General features: G+C 44.5%; 1 protein-coding gene across 1 annotated transcript in view; it reads left to right on the top strand.

The window, feature by feature from the left end:
- CDH13 (cadherin 13) overlaps window positions 1-13073 on the top strand; it is a 993622-nt gene that overhangs the window by 610024 nt on the left and 370525 nt on the right. Inside the window, exon 6 of the mRNA XM_032389728.1 lies at window positions 7708-7852. Within this exon, the coding sequence (XP_032245619.1) occupies window positions 7708-7852 (145 nt within the window). The remainder of the gene's footprint in view (window positions 1-7707; window positions 7853-13073) is intronic.

Raw genomic sequence — 13073 nt, 5'->3', positions numbered from 1 at the left:
AAAATCCCCTTAACCCTGTACATATCCTTAATAGACCTGGCATAATTCCAATATCCATGATTTCTATAAATTCTCCTTGAACCAATTAAAATTTTCAGCCTGTGCCCCTCTTGGGGTAGAGGATATTCACTGGGACTTTACCCAAGCTGTTTAAATAAAATTATTTTGAATATCTGCATAGATTTCTTCCACATAATTAAAATTACTTCAAAAGTTAAATAGAAACAATGCCCTCCAAGTCCAGCATCGTTGTGAGCATGCATACATAAGAAAAATATGTTTTCATTATGCTTGGTGGAAAACATACTTTAAAAGGATAATTTCAGATCAACAAAGGGAATACTATAGTCTGAGCAGAACAAGCTTTTCAGAGAACATTTGGTAACAGTATATCACGATCTTTAATTAATAATCTAACAAGTAGGAGACTTGTATCACCCCTTTGGTATTTTTTGAGGGAGCTGTAAATACTGCATCCAGTCCATCAAGGGGGAGAGGGCACCAGGGCTGTAGAGAGAAAGGCGGGGAGATGCCACAAAAGCTAAAAATATCTCTTCCCTGGGAACCTTCCAGGAGTTGGTCCATAATGAGATTCAACTTCAATAAATGAATAAAGCTGAGAAAAATAACTTGAAATGCAAGTAATTGGTGTCAAAGAGAAATGTGGATTACTGTGATAGAAGAGCAATTTGAAGGGGGTAACTAACGGCTGCCGACAAGTCAGAATTGAATCGAGGGTACTGCATCCACATCTGCAAAAGTCTCGATAAAGGTCTGTTGGGAGAGAATGAACACCAAGGTCACCAAACCCTAGACTTGCCTAAGTGCCAATAACTGTGCTATACATACTCACTTATCTTTTTATTCAAAGCAAAAAAAAAAAAAAAAAAAAATGAGAAGGACATTCTAAACACCATTGCTACATGTGCAGACTGACCTGGGAGGTGGAAGTTTCTTAATAACATAGGATTACCATGTAACCCTGTTTGGGCGTACTTGTCAATAGCACCCACTTTCATTCTAGAACATGTTCCAGTTTGAACGATAAATTATGTGACCACAGTCTCATTTTCCTCTTGTTGCTACAGCAAATTATCACGTATGTCTGCCTCGAAACAACACAAACGTGTTATCCTGAACTTCTACAGGTCAGAGTCCAACATGGACCTCACTGGGCTAAGAGCAATATGCCAGTAGGCCTGCCTTCACTTCTGAATTCTATACTGGACGCTTGTCTTTTCTAGTGTCTGGGGACTACAGCATTCCTTGGCTGGTGGCCTCCTCCTCCATCTTCAAAGCCAGTGATGGCAGCTCAAGCCTCCTCCCTTTGCATCCCTCAGACCTGCTCCTCTCCCGCACTCTTAAGGACCCTGTGATCACACTGGGCCCACCCAGATAATCCAGGCTGATTTCACTATTTTAAGGTCAGCTAATCAGCAACCTTAATTCTACTTCGCCATGTAACCTATCATATGCGCTGGCTCCAGGGAGTAGGAAGTGAAGATTTTTAGGAAGACCATTATTCTGCCAGCTACATTCACTCTGTGGTAGCAGAGCCAAAATTTGAAGGCAGGCTTTCTAAATCTAGTGTAATTTCAGTGATCAGTGAGGATGTCTTCAATGGAAAAGTCTGGTTCAGTCTTTGTGAGATGTTGGTAGGTGGGGAGGGCATGAGACTTGCAAACAGAAACTCAGTAAAAATACCTGTCAGTGGGGCGCCTGGGTGGCTCAGTCGGTTAAGCGTCCGACTCTTGATTTTGGCTCAGGTCATGATCTCAGAGTGGTGAGATGGAGCCCCGCGTTGGCTCCTGCTGGGCTCTGCGCTGAGTGTGGAATTTGCTTAAGATTCTCTCTCTCTCTTTCTCCCTCTGCCCCTCCCCCCGTCTCCCTCTCTAAACAAAACAAAACAAAAAACCAAAACCTATCAGTGCTTTCTTTATTCAAGGCACTTGTTTATGTATAGAAGGAATACCTAGAAAACAGTGTTTCTGCCTTCCAGTTGTTTATGATCTAATTGGATTATGAGTATATTCTCCCATGCAGAATACATAAGTCTCTATCAGAGAAACCTATAACAAATGAATATGATACTATATTAATTAAATAAGTAAGAATTCAGATGCAAAATGTAAGGGCAATTTAAGTTTCACATTAACCAAATAAGTTAGGATTTGTTTTATCTTTTTCTTTCCTATGACAACAAACATTATACCCATGGTGGAAATTTTGGTTTTTAAAAATCTTCCAACATTCTCGGGCGCCTGGGTGGCTCAGTCATTAAGCGTCTGCCTTCGGCTCAGGTCATGGTCCCAGGGTCCTGGGATTGAGTCCCGCATCGGGCTCCCTGCTCCGCGGGAAGTCTGCTTCTCCCTCTCCCACTCCCCCTGCTTGTGTTCCTTCTCTCGCTGTGTCTCTCTCTGTCAAATAAATAAAATCTTTAAAAATAAATAAATAAATAATAAATAAATAAAAATCTTCCAACATTCTCAACCTTGAGAGATCATCTATTATAAATAAACTCACAATAGCATCCTTACATAAAAATGTCTGTGGGCTTCTTTATTTCTATGGAAACCTGTTGCCCATGTACCATGCCCTTGAAATGGGAAACTTAGCTCATGTTCATGCGGTACCTTCATGCCTCCACTCTTGGGTAAAGTATTTTGCTTTGAACAGATTAGGGGTGATTTGCATACGATGTTCCCCTCCCCATTCTATTCACCATGGTCATTTTAGAGTTACATTTATACGAGGGAAAACTTCTTTCTTTTCAGAAAGTCTGACATTGTAGAAGGGAGCATGTTGTAGCTAGGCTGATACTGTAACATTCCCCAATTTGCCAAAGTGGCAGGGTGATCTATATATATATATATATATATATATATAGTTTATATATAAGCCTATAGTGTTTTAATATGTATTTTCATGTTTATTAGGAAAAATTTATAATAAGCTCATCATATGCCTAAATTCATGGGTAATTTCGCCTCGGATGAGGCAACAATGAAACATAGCAATCAGTGTAAAGCTATTTACTATTAAGTAAATAATACAGTAAAGAGAATAAAACAAAAAGGCACGGGAAGTCCATGAAAGAGCATTTGGCAAACAAGGGCGTAGTGGAAGAAAGCACGAATTTTAGAGTCAGACCTAAGTTTGGATCCAGCTGGATCACAAACTAGCTTTTGCTTCTAGACCAGTACTTAAATTTCTCTGGGTTTTGCTGCAGTGGGTTCTTCTTCAGGTTGTTTTGAGCCAAATGAGATAATACATAAAAAGCCCAGACACGTATTGGACACCAAATAAATGTTAGTTCCCTTCTTTAAGAGGCAAGTAATTAATTTAATGTACTTAGGTATTGTTTATCCACTGTGGTTCTTATTCATGAATTAAGACAGCACAGTCCACTGACTTATAGTCCATGGAGTTGGGACCAACTGTCAGCTCTTATGTGCCAGGGATGGAAAGAAAGGACAGATGGCCAAAGCTGAGGTCAAACTTTGGACTCCAGTCTCTTAAAGAGGTACTGCCTCTTCATCAGTGTGAGGTCAGCTTTATGCAATCAGTATGGAAGCAGGTGGCTGTTACGTGTAGGCATTAGGTCTCAGCCTTGAGGATTTGCTAACGGTCAAGAATATTCATGACACCTCTGCCTTCATGGGACCTGTCAGAGAGGCAGACGTTAATTGAATTATCCTACAAATAAATAAGCTATATTATGGAAAATGTTATAAAGAAAGGGCACCAGTACCATGAGAGTGTAAACCAGGGATGCCCTAGTTAGTCCGGAGGGGTAGGGGAAGATCTTCTTGGCCAGTGGTATTGGAGCTGAGATCTGAAGGCTAAATAGGGGCTAACCCAGGACAGCAGGAAGGAAGTCCATGCTTGCTAAGAGGATTACATGTACTGGGAAGGAATGGGGTAAGCTGGAAAGACTGAAAAAAGATTGGTGTAGTTGGATCATAAGGAACAAAGGGGATCTCTTATGACATGAAATGGGTTTGGAGAAGTGGGCTGGAGCCAGATTATAAAAAGACTTGTCAAAGTAAAAGAATGTGCTATTTATCCTAAAAGAGATGAGAAACCATTGAGAAGTGTCTATTATGGGGTGACATAAATTAATTAGAGATTTGAAAAGACACCCTGGAAGCCTGTACTGGTCAGTGTTCTCCAGAGAAATAAATACACACACACACACACACACACACACACACACACACACACAAAGAGGATTTATTATAAGCAGTTGACTCATACAGTTACGGAGGCTGAGAAGTCCCACGATCTGCTGTCTTCAGGCTGGACACCCAGGAAATCTGGTTGCTAATTCAGTCCAAGTCCAAAGAGGTGAAAACCAGGAGAGTTCATGATGGAGGTTCCAGTCCAGGTCCAAACGCCTGAGAAGCCAGAGCACCAAGGTCATCGTCCAGTACAGTAGCTGCATGTGGCTAATGAGCTCTTGAATGTGGCTAGCACAATGCAAGAATTGGGTTTTTTACTTTATTTATCATTATTAATTTAAATTAAACATGTGACTCATGGCTTCCATACTGGACAGTGTAGTTTTAACATATGAACCTCTTCTATCCCTGCATGTCTCTGATCTCCAACTGAAATTATTTTATTCATACGTTCTATATTGCTTATTACCTGTCTCTTCATGCTTGAATGTCTTGGATTGGATATGTGACACTCAGGGTAGGGACTCACATGTAGTAATATCTCAGCAAATTTTTTGTTACACTGACTTTAAAATTAATAAATGCCCCTTAGGAGCACTTCGCTTTTTTTGTATTAAGATTTTATTTTTAAATAATCTCTACACCCAGTTTGGAGCTTGAACTTATAGCCCCGAGATCAAGGGTCACATGCTCTGCCAATTGAGCCAGCCAGGTGCCCCATGAGCACTTTGCTATTTTTTAAATGCTATTCCAAAGGTCTTAGCTTCTGATGATATTGCTTTCCACTAAAAATCCAGGAGTCCAACTCAGGGTAGTATTGTAACATAAACTGCTATCAGCTTGTATTCTTACAAAGTTGGTTTTATGACATTCAGCTCAACGTTTTGCATTCATCCTAATCAATTACATCTCCTTAGTTTCTGTTTGTTTTTCCATTATATTGAAATAGACCTGGAGTCTGCCCCTCTCAGTTCCAACGGTTTGCACATTCGGGAATTCTAGGGATTTTGTTCCTCTACCCTACTTGCGGCTTCCAATACTGCCCAAGATTTGCACCGTGTGGAAGTGTTGGAGAAGTTCATCGAGAGGTCATGACCGAGGTCGTGACCCCCGGTTGACCCGAAAGCTGAACTCAGGCAATCAGAGAGGCTTCTCACCCCTCCCCTGTCCTTGGATATAAGGTCCGCCCAGCCTTCCCACAGTGGGAGCCATCGTCAAGGACGCAGCCCTGAGACAGCAGTGTGCTGCTGGGGGCAAATGGATGGTACCCCGACTGAGCCCTGCCAGGCCTCTACATAAACTTGTAAGATTCTGGAGGGCGGAGGGCGGGTGCAGAGACCTCCTCGTCTTGCAGCTGCCTCAGACAAGCCCCGTGAGTAATCTCCCTCGCTTGTTAACACCGCCACCTGCCCACCTGGAGCGGTTTGCCTCCTTCTCCCCGCTCTCCCTGCCCTGCGTGTGTGGGGCCGGTTTGCAAACCCACAGGAAGCTTAGGTTTCAGATCCAAGATATTTGTTGTTTTTAGACACCGGTTTTTTGGTTGAGTTAAAGTCAAGTCTTTGCCTATTTTGGGAGGACAAAAGGTCAGACCATCATTATGACACCAAATTGCCCCAGAGTTTTGTTTGCTTTCCTTTGTTTAGCAGAATTCTCATAGCATTTAAAAAACAGCAGAAAAAGTATAGAATTTCACTCTCTGCGAGTTCTCCTTTGTGTGCTGATCTTAAAAGGCTCTGCTTTTTTTTCCTGGTGAAAGGATGAAGTAATATGAAAGAGAAAAATGAAAAAGATATTCTTCTAGCCAAGCATACCTGGTTTCATTTTTGCTTACTGCCTTCAAATTCTGTGCACATGCACAAATTACACATACACGAGTCACATGCAATTTTTTTGTGTTTACACACAATATTCTAAGTGGATCAACAAAGTGGAATAATGATTTTATCTAATGGCTGTATTCTATGACATTGTAACAAACATTTGGTCAACCAGCCCCCCACCCCCGTCCCTGGGCATTTAGCGGATGCCAGTGGTGAGTCATTATTCTAATAATGAAATAACAGTCAGTGAATGTTTTCATAGATGTAGTGCAACCTGACTCAAACAGACTAAACAGTGGTATCCAAACGGAACAAAGTGTATGAGTCCTTTATAGCTTTTGTGGGATTTTCCCATGCTACTTTCCAAAAGGATGATAGCAGTTTGCGGTACCACCAGGTGGGGTGCGACCATGCTGATTCGTAAATGAAAGTGTTTCTCTGTCACTTTCCTAATCTGGGCTTGTTTTGACAATAGGGCTGATCATAGCGGTAGCGACCGTAGGAGCAGTTAGTATTCTGGAAACATAGCATGGGAGAGCAGGAGAGCTGGTGCTTTAAGAACATTGTTCATAGTGGCTAAAGTTATGAACTCTGGAGGCTGACTTCATGAGGTCAAATCCAGATTCTACCACTTAACCTCTAATTTGCGTTCATTCCTTCCTTGCAAATGATTCATGGGGTTACCGACTGAAGACCAAGTGAGTTTACATAGTAGAGCGCCTGGTAAGCCCTGGATAATGTTGATTATTATTCCTAATAATGGGTGTTTTTTATTAACCTCATTTTACAGGTGAGAAAACTGAGAGAGAAGGTGAATGGCTCAAGGCCACTTAGCTCCTGAAAAGAGGGGCTGGGATTCCAACTGCAGGGGCCCGTTCCCCACGAGCTACAGTTTCAGGGATGATGCAGGGACCAGAACTCAAAGCCGAGGAGAAGTGTTACTGTTGCTGCCGAGTTAGACCGAGGCGGAATCAGGCACGGAAAAGGACAGCATAAGGCCGCTGTGTCTCATTGGAAATGCCATGATATAATTCCTTGTTTCCAAGACAAACAATATAGCTGGGGTGTTGTTGTTGTTTTTTATATATATATATAATTTTCTTCATCCTTGAGATCTGAAGGTAGCTCTGTATGTGTCACATGGGATTGTGAAATCCTGCCTTGATTACATGGGCCTGGTGGGCAGCAATCCCAGGGTCACACTCCGGACCCCTGCAAACGCCTTCCTTGCCTCAGGAGGGCTCTCTATAAATTCTTCCTGACCTGAATTTCTCCTAAACATTACCATAAACACTTTCGGTTATTTCTTAATGTGCTTTGTTCATAACTGCTTAGTCAATTATTTTTATTAGCATAACATTCCTTTTAAGCATAATGATGTTAGAAAAAACAAACAATGTAAGCACATTTTCTTAGCTATGGCTGATTGCGAGTGTTTTCTCTTTCTTTTTTGGACTTCCTTTGCAGATTTGATGAATTAATTGTGAATTTCCCAAGGGGTACCTAACATGAACTGAAATTTGTCATTTATTTTATAATATTTAGTTTCTTTTCTGGTTCCAGCGACTATCCTTTGAGACCGAAATTTGAATATTGCCAAGGGCTCATAAAATTGCTGATATAACCTACTTTCTCCAGAGAACCTGACTTCAATTTTCATAATGAATTAATGCCTTCTTTCTCCCCCGATTTCTTTGCTCCCATAGCTATTTGTGGAGACCACTGATGTCAATGGCAAAACTCTCGAGGGGCCAGTTCCTCTGGAAGTCATTGTGATTGACCAGAATGACAACAGACCCATCTTTCGAGAAGGCCCCTACATTGGCCATGTCATGGAAGGATCGCCAACAGGTATGTTAAATTGGTTTACATTAGCATAATGGCTTGGAAAGTGGCATGCTGCGATCTTTGGGGATTCTAGAGACTGTTTTGTTGCTGCTTCAACTTGCTGGTATGCATCAACACTGACATGTTATCTCCCTGGGTAGAAGCAAGGGCTACAAATCTGCAACTCAGAACAGGACTGGGGTGTTGCAGGTTATGGAAGTCTCTCGCCTCATCTCTGAAAGCCATCTTTCAAGGATGACCAACATCTAAGTCTCTCATGCACGGCTGATGGTAGACATTGTATAAATACGTAACTCACCCTTGTGAGGGCCCAAGGTTGAGCTTTGTGGTATGACAGGGCTTTGAAGAAAATTAAGGTCCCCCCCACCAAACTCCTCGCTTCTTCCTTTCATCATTGTCTTTTAATAAGAACCATTTTGGAAAAAACCAGGTAGGACTTATTTTTTCCCTTTCCTTACACAAGGTGCATGGAGAAACCTTTTGTCTTCAGTCAAAGGGCCAAAGGCAAGACGTTTTATTTCTCTCTGGAAACACATGCACCTACTGTGATGTTACGACAGAGCTCCTCTTATCTTTTTTCCACACTTAACCTTTCTATCAGGGAAGGTTGTAAAATTTAGAGCTCCCTTTTTTGGTGCAAGAGATACCAATAAAAGCATTCTGTGACTGGCAGCAAAAGTCACGGCTGAGTATGATGCTTGAGCAAGTGAAGAGCAAAGTCGAAAAATCCCTATTATGAGACTGGACTTTGATTTTAAGCTTTAAACTCCATTTGGGTGAGGAAGCACCATAGGGAGAGTCTCACTGTCGCTGAGTCTAGGTTATGCCCAAACAAATAAGTCATTCAGCTGGCCAGACGGGAGATGGAAGCCCGAGCACTGCTTTGACTGGTTCTATTTTCCCCCTTTGCTGAATTGATGGGATATATCAATACCATGTAGATATGTAAGGCTCTGCAAGCGTTGTCATGGTAACCTGCCTAGACTACCCAATGAGTAATTGTATGCAAGGTGCCCACACCTCCTTCCAGCTTCAAGGAGCTGGGTCTCCCTGCACTTCATCAGCTCCCCAGGGGCAGGAGGCGAGCTCTCCTTTCCCACATTTGAAGGCATTCTGTAAAAAGGGGTGGGGATTTCCTGTGGGTGCTAGGGGGCATTTGGGGGAGCCCAGGAGATGGAAGAGTAGCAACCGGCCTAGAAAGATGGGGAGCAGCAGGTGAAGGTGGGTCCGATCACTTTCGGCCAAGCCTTTCCCGTGGCACCTCTCCCCACCCCGTAGGCTGCTTTTGATGGAAGGAGGGCTTCTGGTGAGAGAGACCCTGGAATTGGGGTTCGATGTTCACAGATACCTTCTTAAACAAGCTGATGTGTGGGACAAGTCAGGAGAACTGATGGGGAAAGCTATTAAAGAGGCTGGAGTTTGAGCAGAACAGGAAAATGATTCCCAGTTTCCATCTGTGGTGCTGGGGCCCTGTCTGTGAGTGACTGGAATTTGAGCGGGGCCAGGAAAGTGTTCTAAATGTAAATGACAATGCTTACGTCGGAGACGGCTGTGAGCATGTGCATGTCTTTGTATATTATGTGTGTATATGATTAGACGATGTCCAATTTTCCTCCCACTGTGCCCTTCCTTAAAGTTTCAGAAAGAATTTCAAATTTTACTGCTTTATATACATGTCACATTTTCAAAGAAAAATGGAATCTTTTATGTACACTGAATTTCTTAAAGCACAAAGTAATTCGGTTAGGGTGGACGGATCTCCAGCAAAACATGAACCACCTCCAACTCCTATTTATGATTGGTGCTATCCTATAAAAATACCTAAAGATGCGGATGGCTGTGTGGCTTCTTTCAGCTCTGCAGAATTTGGCCTGAATCATTGTTTTTTTTTTCGGCCCCTTCTGGGTTTGGTTTTAAAGCAGGAATTGAAAGAGAGTCAGTCAGATCTGGGGTCAAGAGTGTGGAAATGTTGCAGAAAACTTTTATTAGAGGAAACACCACCTAGATCACTCAGCGCCTTCTAAGGGATCTCAGGCATGATGGCCCCTGAAGCCTTGATGAGGGGGGTGGGAATCTGGAACAGGGGCTGGGATCCCTTTCCAATCCCCCTCCCCAACCTAAACCACTTACAAGTTAAAACAAGGAGCCCTGACCAGCTGTAGAAATAATGCCCTGCTCCTTTGTGGTTGGTGGAATCTTCCGTGTCGGAGACGCTATAGCGGATCCATTTTACAGAAGGGGATGCTGAGCCTGGAAAGAGTTCCGTGACTTTGCCTCGCTCACATAAAGAATAGATGAGGGGCAGTGTTCAGGCAGGGTTCATGCGCTCTTTCAAGTGCCCCACAAACTTCATGGTGAAAACAGCCATCAAACTACGGCAGCATGGGGTTGAGTGCTTACCGTGTGCCAAGACCTTTATGACCTAGTGTCCTTGCCTCCACTCCACCATTCCCTCCCCAGAGGGGTGGATACACTCTCCCCATCATACATAGGAGGAAAGTGAACCTCAAAGAGATCCGGACACTTGGCCAAAGTCCCACAGCTGGTGGCTGAGTCGGAATCTGTGTCTGCGTCTCTGGCTCAAGGCACGGGCGGGCTCCCGTGTACGGGTTGGCATTGACCACCTTCCCTCCCATTCTTCACCATGGACTCTTTTCAGTCCCAGCCAGAGGGCAAGTATTTGCTCTATCAGCGGAACTGATGGAGCTTCTGACGGAAAGTAAACCACTCTTCTGACCAAACATCCAGCTCATCGAATCACTTGGTATAACGTGTGATGTTGCTCAGTCTCTGAGGTTGAACAGTGTTACGTGTGGGCCTTGTTGTCACTCACGTTGTTTTCTTCTGAGGTCAAGTCATCAGGGCCAGTGTCGTGGGGTGTGACCTGCACGGCCTCACAGGGCCCCACGTTCCAAAGGGCCCCACGTTTGGTATTAGGCTCTGCTGTCACCACCTTAAAATTCTTAATAAGTAATGAACAAGGGTCCCTGCATTTTCCTTTTGCACTGGGGTCCCCCCCTCAATTATGAAGCTGGTCCTGAGCACCGCACTGTGGTCCAGGGCTGGCTTGATGCTCCACTCAGCTCTTTACCCAGGTGAGACCTTGGGCAGCTTACTGAACCTTCTAGAAACCTCACTCACCTTGTCTGTAAATGGGGTGGGTGCATTAGAGAACTGTATGCAAGCATTAATGCAAGCATTAAATGAGACACTGCTTCTCTCAGCACTTACAATAGAACAAAGGTTCAAGAGATGCTAGTGCATTGTTAATGCCCCCTATTCTTATTATTCCTGCAGCGTACCGTTTAGGGGAGGTAAGGCAAAGAGTCAGGCAGTTTGTGCGAAGGAACATTCATCTCCCGACAAACCAAGCATCATTTTCATGTCCAGTGGACCTGGATATGCCATCAGCACCACCGTCATGGAGGAAGGTCACCCATATTTATCTGTATGTGCAGACAGGAGACCATTTCCAGCCGCTCAGCACTAAAACTCCAGGGTGTTATTTTGGGGAATCAGTACTGGATGAGGGAAGATCAACAGAAAATGATGGTCTTTGAACTTCACAAATTATGAGCTATTCCTTTCATGGAGTCACAAGGCATTGATTTATGGGACCCAAGCCCCAGCCCTGGCTGCTCTGTGGGGCTAGCCAGAGCTCTGTGTGAGCCTGGTGTTTTCTGAATGCCCAAGGCATGCCTGGACCTCATGAGTGGGGACAGAGGTCTGGGGCCCTTGAAGTTCCTGGAGGGCACACATGCAGGGGCCCCACAGTGCCTACTAGGACCAACTCCCCGGTGTCTTGCCACCAGTTAGTCTTCTGGGCACCGTTGAGAAGGGCCAACCACAAGACCCAGAGATGAGGTCTGAGGGTACGTGGTTTACCTGGGAGGTGCAGGATACCGGATGAGGAGTGCTCCAGGTAAGGGAGGCCAGCTACCAGGGTGGGCAATTGTGAGCTTGATCCCTTGGGGGGTGGGGGGGTGGGGGGGTCCCTAGGAAATGACATAAACAAACACACATTAGAGTTACCCCGGCCCAGGGGAGCTGGAATATGCATCCCCACACACCCATCAGATAGTGGCCACCAACTATCCCCAGAGGGACTTTAATTCCCAGGCACCCTTGGCCACTTGCGGACTGAGCCAGCAGGGGCAGCCTTCCAACAGGATACAGGAGCTGGCCGTTGGGCTGGCCTCAGCTGTGCTCTGCCCTCCGTGCTTTCGACCAGCCTGAATGTGAGCAGGGGCAGCTTGGAGGAAGGCACCCCCCACCTGGATGGATGGAGCGGCTTTGAGAGATGTCAGGGGAGGGAGGTGATGGGAGGAATTATCTTAGTCTCTAAAAGGCATGACCAAGAAGGACAAATGTGATGTTGACCTTTCTCATTATTTTTTTAAATTTTTTTAAAGATTGTATTTATTTATTTGAGAGAGAGAGAGAGGGAGAGAGAGAGAGTAGGGGGAGAGATAAGCAGACTCCACACTGAGCACAGAGCCTGATGCTGGGCTCAATCTCACGACCCTGAGATCATGACCTGAGCCGAAACCAAGAGTCGGATGCTTAACTGACTGAGCCACCCAGGTGCCCCGACCTTTCTCTTTAAATAGGGGTCAGGACCTGGAGGTGCACATTCTGACTCCTAAGAGAGATGACACTTCTCCTTGAGCAGGTGGAGAGAAGTAGAGATTAACAGCTAAATCCTCTTCTGACTTCTGAGAACACAGGTGCCCTTGCCCTCTCTGACTTCCTCTCTTGCTCCCTCTATTTTTTTCCATCCGGTACCATTACTGAGCACCTACTCTGGGCCAGCACTCTTCTGAGCTCTGAGGGGGCAGCCATGGACCTGTCCGATGCTGCTCATTCCCTCCTGGTTTGCAGAGCCGAGCAGGGAGACTGGCAACAAGTAAGAATTGAAATGTGGGAAGCACTATGATGCAACCACACAGGATGCCTATCCCAGAGGGGTGCAGACCAGCCTCCCTAAAGAGGTGCTGTCAGAAGAGTAGGGGCTTTGTCTTTTGTTTTTCCTCTGGGATCTATCTGAATTTCTGTTATTCAAGACATAGTACTTTCATTTTTTTAAAAAATCCTACGATGACAGACATGAGGAAAAACATCCGATCAATTGGCGTTTGGGACAAGAGGCTGTCCTGAGAGCTCAGCTTTGCCTGGTACTCTCTGTTTTCCAAAATCATCACAATGGTTTTCTATGTGATAGTTG

This window comes from Phoca vitulina, unplaced genomic scaffold (assembly GCF_004348235.1).
Source record: "Phoca vitulina isolate PV1807 unplaced genomic scaffold, GSC_HSeal_1.0 scaffold56, whole genome shotgun sequence".
Lineage (NCBI taxonomy): Eukaryota > Metazoa > Chordata > Mammalia > Carnivora > Phocidae > Phoca > Phoca vitulina.
Note: the sequence above shows the minus strand (reverse complement) of the source record. Positions and strands in the feature narration are given on the sequence as shown.